This window comes from Octopus sinensis, linkage group LG1 (genome assembly GCF_006345805.1).
Source record: "Octopus sinensis linkage group LG1, ASM634580v1, whole genome shotgun sequence".
Classification (NCBI taxonomy): Eukaryota; Metazoa; Mollusca; class Cephalopoda; order Octopoda; family Octopodidae; genus Octopus; species Octopus sinensis.
The window spans coordinates 169,297,837-169,320,150 of NC_042997.1; the positions used below are offsets into that span (position 1 = coordinate 169,297,837).

At 33.8% G+C, this 22,314-nt stretch overlaps 1 protein-coding gene across 1 annotated transcript in view; it reads right to left on the reverse strand.

Moving 5' to 3' along the window:
- The window catches only part of LOC115213621 (putative sodium-coupled neutral amino acid transporter 11), a 118,694-nt gene that overhangs the window by 11,862 nt on the left and 84,518 nt on the right, over positions 1–22,314 (reverse strand). Inside the window, exons 6-10 of the mRNA XM_029782587.2 lie at positions 16,614–16,682; positions 14,484–14,593; positions 5,368–5,447; positions 2,390–2,460; positions 756–917 (exon numbers count right to left, since the gene is read on the reverse strand). Coding sequence (XP_029638447.1) covers positions 756–917; positions 2,390–2,460; positions 5,368–5,447; positions 14,484–14,593; positions 16,614–16,682 — 492 coding nt within the window. The remainder of the gene's footprint in view (positions 1–755; positions 918–2,389; positions 2,461–5,367; positions 5,448–14,483; positions 14,594–16,613; positions 16,683–22,314) is intronic.

A 22,314-nucleotide genomic window follows, 5' to 3' on the forward strand; every position in this document is an offset into this window, starting at 1 on the left:
CCAGTAACAGCATTCCCATTATTGTCTTCAAAAAAGTAAAGACCAATGATGGTAGCTTTTCCAACAGCAAACCAGACTGTCACTTTGGGGCTGTGCAGTGGTCTTTCGTACAGTTCTCTCAGATTTTCAAGCACCCAATAATGACATTTCTGTTGATTCACCATGCCATTGAAATAAAAGTGAGCTTCATCACTTATTAACAAAATGAAGTCATTTGCCTCAAAAATTGCTTCCATCTGACGTGTGAAGTTAAGCCACTGTGCATAGTCCCATTGTTTCAACTGTGGCCCAATGACCAATTTGTATGGGTGGAAATGCAGGTCTTCATGCAAAATACCTCTTACTGATCAATTACCAATGCCAAGTTCAGTGGAATGGGCTTCTTTCAGTTTCCATATGCCAAATCCACTCATAAGTCATTGTTCCAGCCAGCCAGAGGTATAGTAGAAGACACTTGCCCAAGATTCCACACAGTGGGACTGAACCCCAAACCATTTATATACAGAGACGCATGGACACTCACACACGCACACACACACACGCCAGTATATATATAAGACAGACAGACAGATAGCTAGATAGATAGATAGGTAGATGGAGAGTCAGACAGACGGACAGCTATCTCAATCACTAACAACAGTTTCTTATGCATCCTACTAATAAAACACACCAGCAACACACAAAAACTTTTCTCCAAAAGCAAAGGGGAAAAATACATCAATGAATATATATATGTATGGATATAATTTACCAACCCTGCGTGTAACCTGTGAAAGACACATAACCAACAATTCCAAATAGTAAGGTAAAAACTGTTGCTGCTGCTATGCTGGCGTGAGTTACATATCCCCATCTTGCTGTTGTTGGGTTCTCAAGTGATGTGTGTATCATGAAAGTATTGTGATGGCAGACATAAGCTGGAAATAAAACAGAAATAAACATCTTAGTAATATCTTTGAAGAGGCCTGGCAACATAATCTAAGCAGACTAGTTCTTCATCTTTTTTTATGTTAGATATCTTCTGTTTCTTTGTTTTTCTTTACAGTATGGAAATGATCTTTCTAACTTATATTCTTCTATAATTCTTGGACATGACTTCCTTAAAGGAGTCTCTAAGGAGAATAATAACATTTGCTCTTCATTCAAGAAAGCTGCCAAGATAATGAAAGAGTGATGTTTTGGAGAATCACCCATGTAATTAATCGGATACTTCATGAAAATCTCTCTAACTCTTTTATCATCATTCTCTTCGTGGACAGTCTTTATCTGAATGGCTGCCTAAGTCTGGAAGAGTTTTGCCAAAACAATTTAATCCCATGGCGGAAAAAATTATCATATTAAGCTAATTAATGCAACTCATTACTATTCTCATATTAAATACTTAACTGACACAATATCATTTAAAGATATAACATCTTCAGCGTCCCGTGAACAGAGTTTCATTGGTGATTTACATGACATTGACTTGTTAAAGAATCTGGCCTAAGCAATTTACCATAGTGACATGCTGAACAGTTAGTCTCAACAAGTATGTAAGTAGGTGTAGTCCAATGTCAGCCTGCTTATGGAAGAGGAAATCACAGCTCCACCACTTGAAATTACTCATTGCTCCAGAAGAATCAAGAAAAAATTATAAAGACTATATCTTTCAAGTGTCAGTGAATGTTATAAATTGCTACTTGTGGTCCAGATATATAATCAAAAACCATAGCTGAGACAGGCAGCCAACCAGTAATAAAATCTTCACATGCATGATGAAACTGAACAAAATGATTGATTCTTAGCTCTGTCTCTCATTACAGTGGGAAGGTAGACATTACAATTAAAATTATTTCATTTTTGGATATGGTTTGTAAGATTCTTTATATGATTTCATGTGTTTTTGTGTGTTGAAGCATATTCTGTTGTGTCTGAGGAGACTCATTTTCTTTTTGTGCCTTACAATGTAACACACTTACCGGTAAAATTTCCCCTTATTTATTATTTTTATTTTCCTAAAATTTTCGTTGCGTCTTGCAATGAAATAACAGACAGAGTCAAGACTATTGAAAAGGTTGCAAGATGCAACGAAACTTTTAGGAAAATAAAAATAAGAAATAAGTGGAAATTTTACCGGTAAGTGTGTTACATTATAAGGCACAAAAAGAAAATGACTCTCCCCAGACACAACAGATTACAATTAAAAGAAATATAAAAATGATGAAGGCAGTATAAACAGCAGCAGTGTGAGACAATGATGTGTTTATAACGACTATGCGTATGATTATAGTAGTAGAAAATAATTTACAAAGTAATGATCTGTTCAGTCAAGTTAATTTTTGCTTCAAGTAGACACTGGAAAGAAATGAAATAAATATAGAAAGTCTATATAGTCAAAACATATTCTTACCAAATGATATGATTCCTAAAGCATCTGTAAAATGTCCATTGGCAAAAGACCATGCATAGGGTGTTGCAGGACTGAAAGAGAGAAAAATATTTTATGGTTGGTGTTGTTTAATTAAGACATTATATATTCACATGTAAATATTTTTAGATGATATATTGTTGCAGTATTGTGAAATTTGATAGAGACAGTTTACCAGTGTGGAAGTCCATCAAATGGAACACTATTGCATATACTGTCTATCTGAGTATTATACTACATGTACTGATAACTGTGGAATATTCAACTACTTACATTGTAATACAATAAATATGCAGTTCTGTCTGAGCACTTAGAAAACTCCTTATTGAGATAATTTATTGTGTGTGTTTATTTTTATTCTTTATCTATTTTATATGTAAACCAAAACAATAGAAATATAAATGTGACAAACTTGACTATTTCTCTGTAGATTTTGCAAAAAAAAAAAGGTGATGAACAGCCTTCATTGAGTGTCAAACCTTATTGTGATTCTCATCAGAAGTGTCTACATTAACTCGACCAATCACAGAGAAACAAGTAGCCAGTCTGTTAATATACTCAACAAATCCAGTAGCTCCAGAGAAGTGGGATTACTAACTTGCATACGCCAAGTGTTTAACACTTTATTTTAGTATCAGTGGTCTGTCAATGGGGTCTCAGTCCACACAGTATGAAGGTATGACATAATATATGTAAAGCTATGTTGTAGAAATATAAGCATGAGAAATTTAACTATTTAACTGAAAAAAAAAAATGATAACTACCTTAATCAATTTTCAAGCCTTACTGGGATTTCATTAGAGGTGTCTACATCAATTTGCTCAATCTCAGAGAAACAAGCAGCCAGTCTGTTTATATACTCAACAAATCCAGTTGCTACAGATAACTGGAGCCAGTAATTTGTATTCCCTAAGTGTTTGTGAACAATAATATCATTAGTTATAGGTTTCCTGAAGGACCAATCACTGGATCAGTGCAATTATGATGATCAGAGTGAAAAGTAATGTCAAGAATAGACACCACAAATTAATTTTGACTGAAAACACTTGCTATCTTCAATTTAGTTTTTGTGCCTATTGTCATTAATGTTGGGTAATGACTGAAGGAGTGGAAGCGCAATGGCCCAGTGGTTAGGGCAGCGGACTTGTGGTTGGAGGATCGCGGTTTCAATTCCCAGACTGGACGTTGTGTGTGTTCATTGAGCGAAAACACCTAAAAGCTCCACAAGGCTCCAGCAGGGGGTGGTGGCGACCCCTGTTGTACTCTTTTGCCACAACTTTCTCTCACTCTCTCTTCCTGTTTCTTGAGTAATGTTGTGATGGACTGGCGTCCTGTCCAGCTGGGGGAACATATATGCCACAGAAACTGGGAAACCGGGCCCATGAGCCTGGCTAGGCTTGAAAAGGGTGAGAAAAAGGAAAAAAATGACTGAAGGAGTATGACTGTGAATCTCTTGAAGGAAAGTGAATGACTGCAAATCTCCTCAGTAACATAGCTTGACAGAGTGTATAGCTTAGAGATCAGCAAGTTTTTCCAAGTTGAGTCATTATTTTTCCACTTTGAGAGTGCTCAGCTCTGGTATAATGGATATACGGTTTGACTGTCACAGGAAAGGTTTGCCACACAGATTCCTCAAAACTGAGCCAATTAGCAGGTGATCTAGGGGTAGACCATAAGCAAAAAGGTGGGTGAATATCCATAGTCTCAGTAGGTCATGCTTGGGAATCCAGCTAGAAAGTGTGATGATGGTTGCTTCTGATAGGACATTATGGAGAAGGTGCCTGAGAACTACCCCCATGAAAAGTGTGCGTTGAAAATGGAGGGCTAGATGAACTACAGCTTTATCATTTTCTTTGTTAAATATTTTGCTTTGATAGTTTACTTGTATATAGTGGTGTAAAAATACATATATTTTTCTGCACCCATTTAATAGGTCCTGTCACTTAGTTTTTTGCAAAGTACCATATATGTTCATTGTTGTTTTCTGATTACCTCTGTTGGTTTATATGAATTATATATATATACACCTCAGTATGTGTAAGTATATTTATTTTATCTTTAGTTTACAAACAAGCACCTTCATTTATTGTCATATATATCTTGCTATAGCCTACATTTCTTCTCTTTTTTTTTTAACTAATAAGAGTTCCATAGACAACAGTAAATGTTAACAATTTGGGCAATTCAACATATTACATATGACAATTTCATTATTTTAATGGTTCACAACCTGCCAAGAATCTTAAACAAATTTATTTATTAAAGCAAAATGTATCCAAAATTAGCAATTTCTTTAATGTAATTTTCCACAATCAGGGAAGAACTTAAGATAATTGAAATTTAACAATGAAATTAATTATGTAACATGTTAAATTTGGTAGTATATAATAAAAGGATGATTGTTTGAGGCAATTTAACAAATTAGCAAAAGAGTGAATAATTTTTAACAATTAAATTTTAATTATGAGATTTGGAAATTTTTTTACATAATTGGTAAATGACTTGTAATTTAATAATTTTTTTTTTAAATGTTGAAGAATTTTTGGTAAAATGTCTGACAATTTTCAAAAATTAGCAAAATATGGCAAGGGATGAAGGACTGTGACAACTTGGCTCCAGAAATGGTAAAAAGATTCTCATTCAGATTAGCATGAAACATAACTGTTGGTCATTTTATTATAGGTTACTGCTATCTGCTGAATTTTCCTCCGTTTGAGATAAAATAGTAAGTTAGAGTGTGAAAGTGTATGAGTTCCCCAAAAAACTTGTCACATATACATAAGCAAATACTCATACATATTTTCATAATATGATTACTCATATACATGTCTATATATATCTTTATATTGAAAATTATGATAATAAAAGTCAATGATGATAACATTACAAATGACTTGATCTGTAAAGACAACTGGAACTGATAGTGGGAAAATTTTGAATTAGAATATCTTAATACTCACACCTTTGCTGTCATTGTAGGAAGACGAAAAATGATGACTAAGACAACAAAGAATATTAATAACAATGCCAGACCTGCCCACTGAAACAAAAGAGAGAGAAAAATTATTAAAGGATACTGCCTTAATGACATATGTAACAATGGTTTCAAATTTTGGTACAGGGTCAGCAGTTTTTGAGGGGAGGGGAAGAGTCAATTACATCAACACCAGTACTTGACTCATGCTTATTTTATCAACCCTGACAGGATGAAAGGCAAAGTCAATCATTGCAGAATTTAAACTCTGAATATAAAGACAGACGAAATGCCACTAAGAATTTTGTCTGGCATGCTAATGATTCTGCCAGTTTACCACTTTAATGATACATATATGAATGTTTTCAAATTTTGGCACAAGGCCGGCAATTTTGGGGTACAATTCCCACTGCTCAACTGATACTTATTTTATCAACCCTGAAAGGATAAAAGGCAAAGTCAACCTTAAAGGAATAATACATGATAATCCTTTCTACTGGAGGCACAAGGCATCAGATTTGTGGGGAGGGGACTAGACGATTATATCAACCCCAGTGTTTCACTGGTACTTAATTTATCGACCCCAAAACGATGAACAGCAAAGTCAACTTTGGCAGAATTTGAACTCAAAACATAGCAACAGACGAAATACTGCTAAGCATTTCGTCCAGTGCACTAACAATTCTACCAGCTCACCACCTTAATAACACATATAATAATAACACATAAAAGTACCCATTTGTTGCTGATTTTGAATAATCTATATATATAAAGCTGAAGTTGTCTGTGTATGGCAGGTTTGGTAGCCTTCAACTAACACTATCTCTTCTGAGACCCTGCGGCACAAGTTGACCAAAATTGAGAGTATGATAGAAGAAGGCTTGCTCTTCTTTCTGTAGAAGAAAAAATTCAAATCGGACCATGTTAACACCAAAAATTATTTCCATTAAAAAGGTGCTTTTTTTCTATGAAAATCCCTATTTTTTACGATTTTTGACTGCTGTGCCACCTTTTTTGGTGTATTTCAACCAGAAAAATGTTCACTTAAAGAGAATAAGAAGCCAAGCTACATAATGCAAAATTTTTACTTTTCAAAAATTCCAATTCTAAAGGGTTGAAACAAACCCGAGCAATGCCAGGCGATACTGCTAGTGTCTAATAAAATTACTTCATCTAATGTTCCACTCAAAACTAAGCTGACTAAAGTTGCTGAAACAAGTGTCCCATTATTTTTACCTTGTACATTTTCCACAAAGAGCACAAAATGAGAGAGAGAGACTGATCAATAAAATAAAAACAAATAAAAGCAAACAAAAATAAATATTTTACATTGACATTTAACAGTTGGGTTTCACTTAATGCACTTTCTTAACAGCAGACATGCTTCGTAGTTTGATTTCACACTCATCAACATGCTTAAATACCATCTGTTAGATATTTCCTTCTTCATATCGAATAACCTTCTATGCATGCATGGGTGTGTGTATATGTGCATGTGTGTATGTATGAATGCTTCTTCTATATGCACGTGTGTGTATCCATACATATATTTGTGTGTTGATATGAGATGTGTGCTCTGTGTATATCTGTGTATATGTATGTGAATACGTGCATGTGTGTGTATGTGTGTGCATGTGTGTGTGTGTGCATGTGGTGTGTGTTCAAATAGGCACATGTGTTTGTATCAGTGTTTACATGTGCATGTATGTGTGTGTATGTAGATGTATGTGCATGCATGTTTGTATGCATGTGTGCATGCACATCAACATGGATGATCTTGTATGCCTACATGTAATTGTTTGTGTATATGTATGCATGTGTGTTTTGTGTGAGAGCATGCATTGCTTGTATGCATGTATGCATGCACATGTGAGTGGATGATCCTTTGTACCTGTGTGTGATTGTGTATGTGTATGTGTTTCTATGTGTGAGTACATGTACGTTTGTATGCATGTTTATATACACATGCATGTGAGTGATCTTGTATGCTTGCTTGTATGTTCCTGTGTGTGTGTGTGTGTGTTGTGCATGCATATGCATGTGCTTTTATGTGTGCAATTGTGTGTGTGCATGCATGTTTGTATGCATGTCTGCATGGATGATTTTGTGTTATTTGCATATGTATATGTATTTATAGGTATGCATGCATGCACATATGTGTAAATGATCTTTTGCATCAATATGTGCTTGTTTGAGCGTGCATATGTTTGTGTGTCGGCATGTGTATGTATGCACAAATGCATAGGTATATGTATGAGTGAGTGTGTACGTTAATTGATTTCCCTTTTCTTCTCTGTTAAAATAATTTCCCCATTACCATGTTTACTGATTTCAATTGAAATATTTCCGATCTATCATGAAAGAGGAAATCCTTCAAGAAGTTTAGAATGTCATCGGTCTCACTATACTGATAAATAAAACAATCTTGCATTCTGTTGTTGTTGATGTTGTTGCTGCTGTTTTCATCATCATCGTCTTCATAATCTTTGTTGTCATCATAATTTTTATTCTTGTTCTTGTTTATGTTGATGTTTTTCATACTGATAGAGGTTGTTGGGGGTTTATGTGATTAAAGTGTAAGTGTCTGTGGGCGGGATGATGATAGTGGAGTGATAGCAAGAGTCTGGAATAAGGAGCAGGGGGTGAGGCTGTAACAAGCAGACGGGGGTGCACTATATATAGTAGAGCAGCTTTATGAATGGAAATGAGATCCAGTCAATACTCTGAAATGCATGCTTCTTAACTATTCGTTATTAAAAAATACTCCTCAAAAGGCAGAGGAGGAAACAGGATCTAATTTTTAATAGGTTTTAAAAAATTCAAATCAAACCAATTTGAAAGAAATTGAAGTAATTAATACAGGACCATCTTAATACATTTTGATACCAACCCACCTCAGACTGTCCCTGGCTCCATGATGAAAATTCAGTATCTTTAGGTGAACTTAATTAAAAGGTTTCATAAATGTCATAATTATGTTCCAAACACCAGGGTAATAATGGTAGTGTTACTTTACTAAATTCTTCATTATTTTTAAAACTAAACAAACATTTTTCAACAGAAATAGGTTAACAAAAGGGTAAAGTGTTAGATCTGTATTTTAATGTATTTTTATCTTCAATTTAGATCATGATCTAAATATTTTATTGATTTAGGTTTTTTTTCCCACAAGACAAATTTTGTATTAAAAATAGTCAAAGTCTAAAGTTCTGTTAAATCAAATATGATGGGTTGTATAGAATATCGGGGAACATAAGATAAAATGTATTTTTTTATAAGTGCCATACATATGGTATGGAACAGAGAATGATGTACAGAATGGATTTAATAGTTATCAAGTTAACAGGTAAATAGTTAGAACAGTTCATATCCTGCAACTAGCAGTTTGTTATTGTCATCATCATCATCATCACCATCATCAGTACTACCCCACCACTGCCGAGGTAATTATCACCCTAACTTCCACCTCCACTGCTAACACCACCATATCACTGTTGTCATTGTCACCCCCATCATCCTCATCATTGTTGTAATGCCATCATCATCATCATCGTTGTGGCTGTTGTTGTTGTCATTATCATCATCATTTTTTTTTTCAATGCTGGCATGCTTTGGAAGTGTCTTACAATATCTTGCCAGTCCTTACAAATACTTTCTCTGTGGCACAAATATCAACAAAGAAAACCACCTACCACAGTCTACATTACAACATATACTGGGTGCATTTTAGCATGCCACCACACTAGAGAAACTGTCTATAACAGGATAAAAAACCTATTGGTTCTTATTCAGAATTACTATGGGTAAAATTTTCGTGTAACACCTGCACAATTTTCACTAAGAAAAAAAAACTCGGATTTTTTGCATGGAATCAAGTACCCTGACCTCGTAATATGCTGCAAATCCCATATTTTGGTCCGAAAGGGTCCCCCCCCCCCGGAATTTTCTCTAAGAAAATAAAACAGATTTTTTGCGTGGAATGAAGTACTCTTGGTCCGGACCAATTCGAACCAAAATATGGGATTTGCAGCATATTACGAGGTCAGGGTACTTGATTCCATGCAAAAAGATCCAAGTTTTTTTTCTTAGTGAAAATCGTGCAGGTGTTACACGAAAATTTTACCTTACTATCTTCCCAGATTGGTATTCTGTGATGCTGCTGGCAGAGTCCACATCTCCTTTATATATTCTATTTTTTGGCAAGGTTTCTATAGCTGGATGCTCTTCCTATCATTGATGTAAGTGTGCACATTTATGTGTATATGTATGTGTATATACATTTTAGCTTGTGTACATGTGTGCATATCTCATTTTCTTGGATATACACACATATTTACTCAGATATAAAGCATACACACATACATGGATACAGTTGCTTCCTCTTTATTGCACACACATACAACCACTCTGTAACATGGATATTTTATTGTATCACTAGCACCAGCTCTGCACTAAAGACACTTAATTCTCAATAGCTGAGTCCATCTTGCTGTAAACCACTTTATGATGATTAGAGATCGCTGTATTAAGCAGTAAAAACACTACAAAAGTGTCAATCACTTCATTTTATTGCATAGCCAAATTCAACTTCAGTGGTTCAAATTTAGAAAAAAATTGATTTTTTCTCATTTTACAATATGAAAGTGGAATACTCAATGATACCTAAAAGGCTTGTGTACTGTTGTTCTTATCACCACCCCATCACCAATATCTTATTATTGATATATGATGATCAGATGTCACACATAGCATTTTCAGTCATACTACCACCACTTCCACTGCCACCACCACCAGCTAAAACAACTGCTTTATTGGGGACAGTGAAGACTTTAGGATTGGTACTTGAGTGGTAAATTTAGTGGAAAATGATGCTGTGAGATCTTTGACAACAGGTTGCTGTTCACTCTTACAGAATTAACTGGGACAAGTAGAATCAAGAGTTCTGAGAAGTAAAATGCAAATAACAACAACAACAACAACATGAAAAGTGAGGGCTAAAGAGAGGCAAGACATTGTATGAACACAAACTGCAGAGTGATGGAGTCGGAGACTAGCAAAATTCTCTGGGATTTCCCAATCCAAACAGATCATGTGCTAGAGCATAACAGACTGAACCTAGTGGTGGTGGACAAGGTGCACCACATATGCTATGTAGCTGACATTGCATGCCCTTTTGACCCATGAATAATCAAGAAGGAAGGCGAAAGGATTGATAGATTAAGCCCTTTTAGGTATGAAATAGCCTGGCTATGGAAAATGAAGAAGGTGAAGATAGTGCCAGGGTTATTGTTGGGTCTTTGGGAACAGTATCAGAAGGCATTAAGAGGAATATGAAGGAAATCGTAATCAAGTGCCCAGCAGATCTGTTACAAAAGGTTTGCCTCCTTGGCACAGCCAGAATAATCAGGAAGGTATTAGATAGCTGAAAAGAACAGATAGCATGGTACCATAGGTGGCAGGTAGTAAGCCCACTATGCATGCAAGACTCCAGGATCTCCAACAAAACTTGTGACAAAGAGAAAATAATAATAATAATGGTAATGATAATAATAATAATAATGATAATAATAATAATAATAATAATAATAATAATAATAATAATAATAATAATAATAATAATAATAATAATAATAATAATAATAATAATAATAATAATAAAACTATAATAATAAAAATAAAACTACTGAATAATAATAATAATAATAATAATAATAATAATAATAATAGTAATAATACTAATAATAATAAAAATACTGAAACACTGATCTCAGATGACAACATAAAAATTGTCGAAGACATAAAAATCATCATGAAAACAGCAAAACAAAACATACTAAAGAAGAAATGGAGAAAAAAATCACTCCATGGTCAATACCCTGCAAAGCTTGGCAGAGAAGATGTAAGCCTAACCAAAAGCCAACAATGGCTCAAAAGCTCTGGACTAAAAGCTGAAACAGAAGGACTGATTCTTGCTGCACAAGACCAATGCCTAACCACAAACAAGTATGAAAGCAAAATAATGAAAATAGACCCTAACACTAAATGAAGAATGAGCAACCTGCACAATGAGACAGTTGACCACATCATCTCTGGCTGTCCACTCCTTGCCAAATCTGAATATATATATACAGACATAACTGAGTAAGTAGTTATATCCACTGGACAATATACCAACACTACAACATAAAAACTAACAAAAAAAATGGTACAAACATGTACCAAACAAGGTATATGGCAATGATCAGGCCACATTTATCTGGAACATGCCTGTTCAAACTGACAAAAAAATAAAAGCCAATCACCCAAACATAATAATCAAAGATTGGAAAAAAAAAAAGAAAAAAATACCTTCTTACTGATTGATATTGCAGTCCCTTCTGGCCAAAATATTACCCCAAAAGAAGTAGAGGAATTGTCAAAGTATAAAGACCTCTAAATTGAAGTATTCAAAATGTGGGGAATGAAAGTGAAAACAATACCAGTAATAATTGGAGCATTGGGTATTTTACTCTTTTACTCTTTTACTTGTTTCAGTCATTTGATTGCAGCTATGCTGGAGCACGCCTTTAGTCGAGCAACTTGACCCCCAGGACTTATTCTTTGTAAGCCTAACACTTATTCTATCGGTCACTTATTGTCAAACTGCTAAGTTACGGGGACGTAAACACACCAGCATCGGTTGTCAAGCAATGTTGGGGGGGACAAACACAGACACACAAACATATACACACACATACACATATATATACATATATACAGCAGGCTTCTTTCAGTTTCCGTCTACCAAATCTACCCACAAGGCTTTGGTCAAGCCGAGGCTATAGCAGAAGACATTTGCCCATGGTGTCACGCAGTGGGACTGAACACAGAACCATGTGGTTGGTAAGCATATGATAAAAAAAAAAGTATGAACAAAAACACAGAAGTTCTACCTAGACCTTCAACACAACACACTTTCTAAAAAATAGCCCTACTAGGAACAGGCCACATCCTACAGAAGACATTATCAGTTCAATAGTATAATCCAAATAAAACAATCCACAAACACAAGAAACACTGTATACAGTAAATATCCAATAAAATATACAACCCCCACAACATACATACTCTACAGGCTGGATAGCCAACAAAAGATCACAGCTTACATTACACATACAACACATGATACGAATACTAATACAACAAAAGACAGCAGCCAAACCCTATAACAAAACAAACTGATGCAATACAATACCAGAATGAGTATTGCATTCCCCACAACAACAAAAAAGAACACACAATGCTGTACACACCACCTCAGCAACACAGAGGTGTAGCAGGTGATGCAGTAGAAATCTACCTGAAACTATCAAATGTTGAATAATAATAATGATGATGATGATGATGATGATGACTACACAGATGCCGCCACCAATGACAATAATAATAATAATGATAATGATTATAATAATAATAACCCTAATATATTTTTTTATTGCCCACAAGGGGCTAAACATAGAGGGGACAAACAAGGACAGACAAAGGGATTAAGTCGATTACATTGATCCCCAGTGCAAAACTGGTACTTTATTTGTCGACCCCAAAAGGATGAAAGGCAAAGTCAACTTCGGCGGAATTTGAACTCAGAACGTAACAACAGATGAAATACCACTAAGCATTTCGCCCGGTGCGCTAATGTGTCTGCCAGCTCACCGCCTCGATAATAGCCCTAATAATAATAATAATAATAATAATAATAATAATAATAATAATAATAATAATAATAATAAGGGAACCGAAAATTATATGAGAATGATCCCTGGCTTACCATCCCTGCAAGAAGTGCAAAAGATTGTCTTAACTGGTACATCACACGTATTGAGAAGAGCATTGTCGCTGTGAGAACTATTACTACCCATGTATTTTAATTTAACTTCAAAAAAAAATTTAAAAAAAAAAAAATGAACGGACTATTGAGTTTAGTTTAATGGCCTACCAATGTATACTATGAGTTTCTTTGCCCTAGGAGTCGGAAAGACACTCGGCAAGAAATGGAAGCAAATTTGAAAGAAGAAGAAAAAAAAATGATAATAATAATAATACTATAGCTGGAAAAAAAAAATGCTGTGTATGACATCTGGTGGTTATATATCAATAATAACATATTGGTGATGGGAATAGTGATAAGAGCAATGGTAGTAGGGTTTTTCAAGTAGCACAGAATAATCTACATTCATATAGTAAATCAAGAAGAAAAGCCATCTTCTTCTAAGCTTAACTCACAGAAGTTGAATTTGGCTTTGCAATAAAATGAAGCATTTGATGCTTTTGCAATGCTCCTATTGCTTAACACAGCAAGCGGTATCATCATATAGTGGTTTACAGCTATACATTTAATGTTTTTACATTAACATTATAATGTTATCAAGTTTCAGTATTTAGAATAAAATAATGGGGTAGGGCACAAGTAATTTACAGGATACATTATTTACATTATTTACAATTGACGGATATTTGTTCTCATCTTGTTTGTTGTTAACACAGTGTTTCAGCTGATATATTCTCCAGCCTTCATCAGGTGTCTTGGGGAAATTTCAAACTTGGATTCTCATTCCTAAGGTATTTTTCGATGTTGTTGTTGTTGCTGTTGTTGTTGTTGTTGTTGTTATTATTATTCAGGTCACTGCATGAAATCAAACTCAGAATCTTGAGGTTAGTAGCCCATGCTCTTAACCACTATGCCATATGCCCCAAACATTGTGTTAACAACAAACAAGATGAGGACAAATATCCATCAATTGTAAATAATGTAAATAATGTACATAATTCCTCATCTCTTAAATATAGAACTGGATTTACAGGATGTTCATAATAATTTATGAAAATGTCTGAAATTTCAGATCCCCCCAATTAATGCAATCATAAAAATAACTAATTAATACAAAACAGAAAATTAAAAATAGTTTAAACATTTATACTAAATCAAATAAGTTTTGTAAAAAGAAATATTTTCAAAGAAGAAATATATTTTCTCAAACTTTTTGGGAAAATATATATTTTTAAATAAGATAAGAAATTTGTTTTCAGCTCATTAGAAGATTTATTTCAAGGAAAAAGATTTACCTTACTGAGCCTTGCAATATTTCTGTAAAGGGACAATGGAAGAGTGAAAAGAAGAATGGATAAGGCTATGACAAACTGACGATTTCCAAGGACCATGTATGTGACACCTTCTGCATAAGGAAATATTGAAACAATTTGTTAGAAACATTGATTTGAAGATATATGTGTGAGATAAAGGAAAAACAAAGAGACTTCAAGGAATGAGCTCAAAGTTAGTGTCATAAGCATATAAACCAATATAACAGGTGATACAAGTAGAAAAATATATAAAAATGTGTTACATGGAAAGAAAAGAAAAGAAGAAAGAGTGGAAGATGAGGAGGAGAGAAAGAGCAAGAAAGAGAGGAGAGATAATAGTACAAGAGGAATATTTTCAGTTAGTAAATCAAAACGATTTTTAAAATTAGACTGTGAAGAAGATCTATGGTTAAAGGCATCCCAGCTATAACCCTCTAGTCTTGTTTATTGGTATTGTGTATCTAGGACTACACTATGCAATGGATCCTTCCTTTCTGTAAGATAGTAGAGACGTGACTTAAAAGGAAATATGATTCTTAATTTTTTTGTTTCAGATGCAATATATCAAGAACTGCAATAATTAACGTATAATTCATTTTTAAGAATCAAGGGTGTGGTTTAAGAGGAATTTAACAACTATTTCTAGCAGGTCATGAGACTTTGCAGAGACTTCTTTATTTTGTTGGATTAGTTTTGACTTACACCATGATACTATATTATGTCTTATTCCATTTCACTCTGACAGCTTGTACCTATATAAGAAATCAATATTCTCTTAAATATTCTTTTTATTTATATCAATCTTGAAATGTGACTCAAATATGCGTGACAATGAGAATAGTAAAGGCAATACAGTAAAATTTAAATAGTGTTTAACACTTGAAGTCTAGAAAAAAATACATATAAATATATACAGAGATTGATAAAACAAAACAATAAAAAAAGTCCAAGAGTATATTTTACATTGGTAAAAATAGGGAAAATTAGTTGTAATGAGATGTGAATGAAATATAATACTACCTAGAAATGGGCTTCAGTTGTTGCTATATAGATGCTTGGTTTCTAAAATAAATCAATGTTGTTTAGAACTTTGCTGTTTCTATTTAAAATTGTTTTATTAAGGAATATATTCCTGCAATATCATTACCTCATTATTTTATATGCATTTATTTCTTTTTCCAGAAATAAAAATGAAGCTGACATAATGAATATTCTACATTTCAACAACTAAGCAATTTCAAATATATCACTGTTGAACACTTCCAGTATTACTACTTTAAGTGGTAAGAATATTGGATCTGACTGAGAATAATACTATAAAGGGTACACATTTTGAAGAATCATGAATTTCTCACTGTTCTTTAAAATAATTATTTTCTGAGTTGCAAAAAGTTTTAGGGTGCTAAACTTTATATGATGTGTAAGTCACATAATGCTATGCCATTACTGAGATGTGAACTCACAAACAAGACCTCAATGATTTGTTTATTCGTCATTATATCTTACATGTTTCAAAAAAGAAGGAGAGAAAATATGTTGCCAGAAAATTGTTGGAAGCTGCTGAGAAAGCAAGCCATTACATCTAACTCAAGAGAGAGGATGAGTGATGCAGTAAGAACAAGCAATAAAGATAGTAAAAACTTTTGGCCCAGAGTTGCTACACCCAACTCAAAAAAGCTTGTGCTGTTATGTAGAAGTTTTGTTGCCTATACTGGAGGTAGGCCACTAACAGCTCAAGTATCACCTACAGAGTTACTTTGTCACTTAATGAGATATTGACTCCTGTATTTGAAGACTAAGTAGAGTACACAGGTGTTTACCCTAATATTTTGTTTGAGGAATATATTTTCATTTTCTTATACATATTGATTTTGAATTTTGGCATTAAGCCAGTAATTTTGAGGGATGGTGTAAGTCGATTACATTGACCCCAGTGTCCAACTGGTACTTATTTTATCGACCCTGAAAGAATAAAAGGCAAAGATGGTCCTAGCAGAACTTGAACTCAGAATATAATGCTAATGATTCTGCCAGTTTGCTGTCTTGCCTTGCTTATACATATTAATCATTAGATTGGTAAGAGTTTGTTATTTTCTGATTGAAGAAACTTACCTGCACCAGTGAGTTCAGCAATTACTTTTGATATACCATCTGCTACAATAACATTGTAGCTTACCATTGCTGTTAAAATATTAAATTAAAAAAATACAAAATTTTAATAATTGTTAAGTAGAGTAGGGAATGAAGTCTTATAAAACTTATAAACAACCAATCAAACTAACTACCTACTGCATTCATTTTCTCAGTCTCTGCAACCTAATAAGGCATCTGGTCCTGATTTTTACCATTTAATTTTAATGAATGTATGACATGATATCAAATATTTCTTTCCTCACAGGTATAATTGATTTCTTTATAGTTGTAAACAAGTTTCAGTACATGCAAATATATTGATGAATGCAATCATTATTTTTCTTATTAATCACAACAACATTTAATTTTATGTTAATGAAACTATGAAGAAATGTACAATTAGTGGCTGAAATTGTTTTTGTTTTTTCTAATTTTCTTTAATTTAAAAAAATGCAGCTGTAAAATCGAAAAGTTCTGAACCAAATTAAAATATTTAATACTATTTCTAATAGCCAAAATAAATTGTTAATTATATACAAGTTAATTTCTTATGGAGTAATTTTCATTAGGATTGCTTTTAATCATTAAAGATATCTGTTCTCAATGATTCTTCCATCACAGTTATTTTATTGATAAACATCATTTTAATGTTAATCACCTTGTAATGAACAAACAGTAGATATTGCATAGTGGCTTTTATGTTGTTGTTAAATCCAGGTCAGGCCTGATTAAAGAGACTTACAATCAATGCAATTCTGGCCATGACTATCTTGTCCTTTGTGTATTATTTATGACTATATTACCCTTGTTATTTACTTTTTAAAATTGTAGTGTGCATTTGATGATGATTTGGCTATTATATCTTGCAAAGTGAACAACTGTATAGAGGTCCTCCTTTTAGCTTTTGATGACTTGTTGGCTAATTGGCTTGTTGGTACCTTTTATCTTTTATAATGGAATAAGAAGGTAAATTTACAGATTTACAGAATAGATAGAGCAATGAGTTTTAAATATTTTATAATATTTCATTACAATATTGTTAAATTTAAATCACGTTGATTTCAATTTTGCTTTCCATTCCTCTGAAGTGGATGAAATAATTACCCATTTTATACTGGGAGTTGATTCGGTCAGTCCACTCCAGCCCTACAAGTTTGTGAACCAAAGTTCTAAATCATTACATGAATGCTTGTACCTTTGTTATTTATGTGATAGCAGTTGATTTTCTGATCAGATCAAGGAAAATATGTTTCTATGAGTTTTCATGTTGTTGATACTATCAGTCAGTCACTAAACCTGGCAGAGAAATCATTGTTTCTCAGGCATGGTTTGTGGTAAGACGTTTGGTTCCTAACCATATGGTTCTGGGTTCAGTCCCACTGCATAGCACCTTAGGCAAGTGTTTTCTACTATAGCCCTGAGCTGACCGAAGCCTTGAAAGTGGATTTGATAGATGGAAGGTGAAAGAAGCCTGTCATATATATAAATATATACACACACACATACATGCATAAACACTGGCAGTGCTCCAGCATGGCCACAGACTTAGGGCTGAAACGTAAAAAAAATATGTATGTGTGTGTGTGTGTGTGTAGAAAACATATGTCCAAGGCGTCTTGCAATGGGACTGAACTCAAAACCATGTAGTTGCAAGGAAGGCAAGCATCTTAACCACATAGCCATGATTGCACTTGGTTCTATATTTTCATTGACCACCAAAACAGTGAAAAGTAAAGTTGATCATGGCAGTATTTGAATTTGAAGTGCAAAACTTTGAGAGAGGTTTAGCTATTTCTAGCAGTTTCAGTGACCATGCAGTAGCTCCTTTTCATGACTCAGATATGAAAATAAAAATGTTGTAGCTGATGTAATACTAACATTAGCTATATGTTTCAAAAGGCAGTCTAGTAATGGCCATACTATCTTTTTCAGTATTTTAGGGAATACATCCCATTTGTATTCTTCCTTTTGTTTTAAAGACAAAATGATGTGATTTAAGAGATTTAATTTCTGTTTCTAGCAGATTGAATGACCATGTAGAGGCTCACTAGTTAGAAAAGACCCATATGTTGTTATATGAGCTGATGTGATGCTAACATTTGGTGTTTCACACTCAGTAATTATTTTGACCTTTCTTCAATGTGGAGTTTAATTGGTAGAAAAGACTTTTATTCTTGCTTCAACAATCAGAACAAGACTAGGAAACAGGAAAACATTTGATAAAAAATACAAAAAAAAAAAATAACAATAATGGCCATGACATTTTTTAATCAAAATTATGTTTTAATTCTATTGTACCTGTATACACACACACACATACACACACACACATGCACAATATATACATACCCTTCATACATATTCACTCACATATGTATGTATGTATGTATGTATGTATGTATGTATGTATGTATGTATGTATGTATGTATGTATGTATGTATGTATGTATGTATTTATGTATGTATGTATATATATATGTATATATACAGGGGTTGGACAAAATAATGGAAACACCTAGCATCAAAGCATCATAATTTTGAAATATCTATAAAACCATCAAAAGCTTGTTTATTTTTATGTTTTTTGATTTATTATTAGTGTTGCTTAGTATTTTTTGCTAAAATTGCTGTTTCTTTTCAGATATCATCAGGGAAAGTAATTAAAATACATTAAAATGACAGATCTATCACACTTTCAAAGAGGTCAAATTGTTGGTGCTTGTGTAACAGGCGCTAGTATAATGAAAACAGCCAAAATGTTCGGTGTATCAAGAAGTACTGTCTTGAAAGTAATGACAGCTTTTGAAAAAGAGGAAAAAACCTCCTTGTCAAAACAAAACTCCGGAAGAAAACCAAAACTTTCAGATGGGTCCGTTGGACTGTTATGTGAGTTGTTAGAAAGGATCACAAAAGTTCAGCTCCAAAAATTACTGCAGAGCTTAATGACCACCTCAAGAACCCAGTTTCCACGAAAACTGTTCACTGGGAGCTGCACAAAGCCAGATTGCATGGGAGGGCTGCAATCAGAAAATCACTACTTTCAAAAATAAATGTTGTAAAGTATTTAGAGTGGAGTAAAACCTACAGAATTGGTCCCTAGAGCAGTGGAAGAATGCTATTTTCTCAGATGAGTCATTCTTTACCCTATTTCTGACCACCGACTGAGTATAAATGTGGAGACAGCCAAAAGAAGCATTTGACCCAGACTGCCTTCTTTCAACTGTTAAACATGGAGGAGGATCTGTGATGATCTGGGGGGTTATATCTTGGAAATCCACCGACCCAATGGTTTCCCTTCATAGCAGAATTAATAGTCAAGACTATTTAAGCATTTTATCTGATCAAATTCATCCTATGGTTGCGGAACTGTTTCTGGAGGGAAACGCAATCTTTCAGGGTGATAATGCACCAATTCATGCAGCTAAAGTTGTTGCTGAATGGCATGAGGAGCATTCTAGTGAAGTTGAACATCTTATCTGGCCACCACAATCCCCAGATCTTAATATTATTGAACATTTATGGTGTATTTTAAAAAAACAAGTAAGGAGTCGATATCCTTCATCATTATCATGACAAGAACTGGAGACTGTTTTAGTTGAGGAATGGACAAAAATTCCTTTGGAAACAATTCAAACTTTGTATGAGTCCATACCTCATAGAATTCAAGCTGCAATTACTGCCAAAGGTGGCCCTATTCCATATTAAAATAAATTTGTTTGAAATTTTAAGGTGTTTCCATTATTTTGTCCAACCCCTGTATATCACTTTTACTTTCTAAAAAAGTAAAATTATCCTTTTTATCTTTTAGTAAAATTGAAAAATCATTTTATTGAATATTTTAAATTTAGAAATACATTACATAAAAGTTTTATTTCAATTATCCAGAAAATCAAAAACACTACTTCGGTCTGAAAATTATTAATGATATTTTGAAAGAAATATTTCTAGCGTTTGAGTCATTTTCAACATTTATCTAGTAAATTAATTAATTGATTTATCAAGTAATATACTAATGCATTCATGCATTCATATACTTTTTTATTCATTTCTAAATAAAACATTTATTTTTTTCACATTGGCTCCAAGCCATAAATTTAAGGAGTATAATAGTTGATTAGATCAACTTATTATATATTTTATGAAAAGCAAAGATGACCTTGGCAAAGTTTGAACATATTCTTTCATAATTAATAATAATAGAATAATTCTAGTAACTCTGCAATAATTATTATATATCAACAATGAACAATATTGATTTAAACTATTGGTTTCTTTTGACTTCCTTGCAGTTCAGCATTACATTGTACATTTGTAAGCCATTGGATAATTCTAGTAATATATTGGTTTTTATTTTGGGAAAAGATTGCATGCCTTTTGCTTAATCCTTTGCCCTTACTGGAGAAAGAGACACTGCGAAAGGTCCCTAATGATTCCTCACAGCAGGGCAGAGCCAATTCAGAGAGAGGTGGGGAGTGGCTTATTGAATTTATTTATCAAAGGAGGAAAGATAAATGAGTTGACCTTATTAGGATTTGAACTCAGAAGGTAAAGATAAAAAAAAATTCAATGGCATAGTTCTTAAACAACTCTGCCAATTTGTCATCCATTTCTTTTGACTTAACAAGAGGAAATGTTGTGTTGTGATGTTCATGTGTGTTTCAGTTGTGAAGTAAAGTGACTTCTCTTAAAATCAACTGTGGTCACTTAGAATCAACAGTGGCCATGGTCATATTTTCATCTCCACCACTCACCTATTGGCAAGTGTCTCCTTTAAACCCTGGGCTGACCAAAGCTTTGTGGATGGATTTGCTTAATGAAATTGAAAGAAACTCATCTTAATATATACCTGTGTGTGTGAGTTGCTGTCCACTTGTCTTGACATCACAGGATTGTTGTAAATGAGTGCCCTTTGTTTCCAAGTTTCTATGAAAACATGGTCAGCCACAACAAACTATTACTTTTCATGAAAACAGCTGAGGGATGGTGACAGGTAGGCATCTGGCTATAGAAAATCTACCTCAGCAAATTCCATCCCACCCATGTGAGAATAGAAAAGTGGATGTCAAAAAATAACAAACAAATGATATTGATTTGTTACATAAGCATGAGGACAATATTTGTGAGAGCAAAATGTCTCCAATTGAATCCAACCTGGTAAATTACTGGTACACAGAGCCATCTTCAGGCTCATGGGTCTAGAGGCTCAGTACTAATCTTTCTATGTTGTAGTTTGTTGTCAGGGCCTACAATGCTACTAAGATGGCCCTGCCGGTACATATTATATAAACCCTGGACAGACGAAGGGCAAGATCAGTATTGAATGGATTTGAAGTAAGAATATCATATATAGATAATAAAACTTAATGCTGTTAGGTATTTCATCAAGCAAACTATTGATGCAAGCTGTGAGGTGAAAATGCTTGTGATATGTAATTCCAGTTTGTTCCTACTGCATGACATCTTACTCAATTGTCTTCTATTATAGCCATGGATTAACCAAAGACTTAATCTATTGCCTGGCTCTTAGATTATAAAATTAATCTGTTGTCAAGTTTAACATTACCATGAGGTCATGGGCCATTTTTATGGACACGTTTGAACCTAGCTCCTGGTCTATGTATAACCCATGAGTTGCAGTTCTTCTTTTCATTCCTTCTCAACAGTCTTGGAGGTCTGTGAA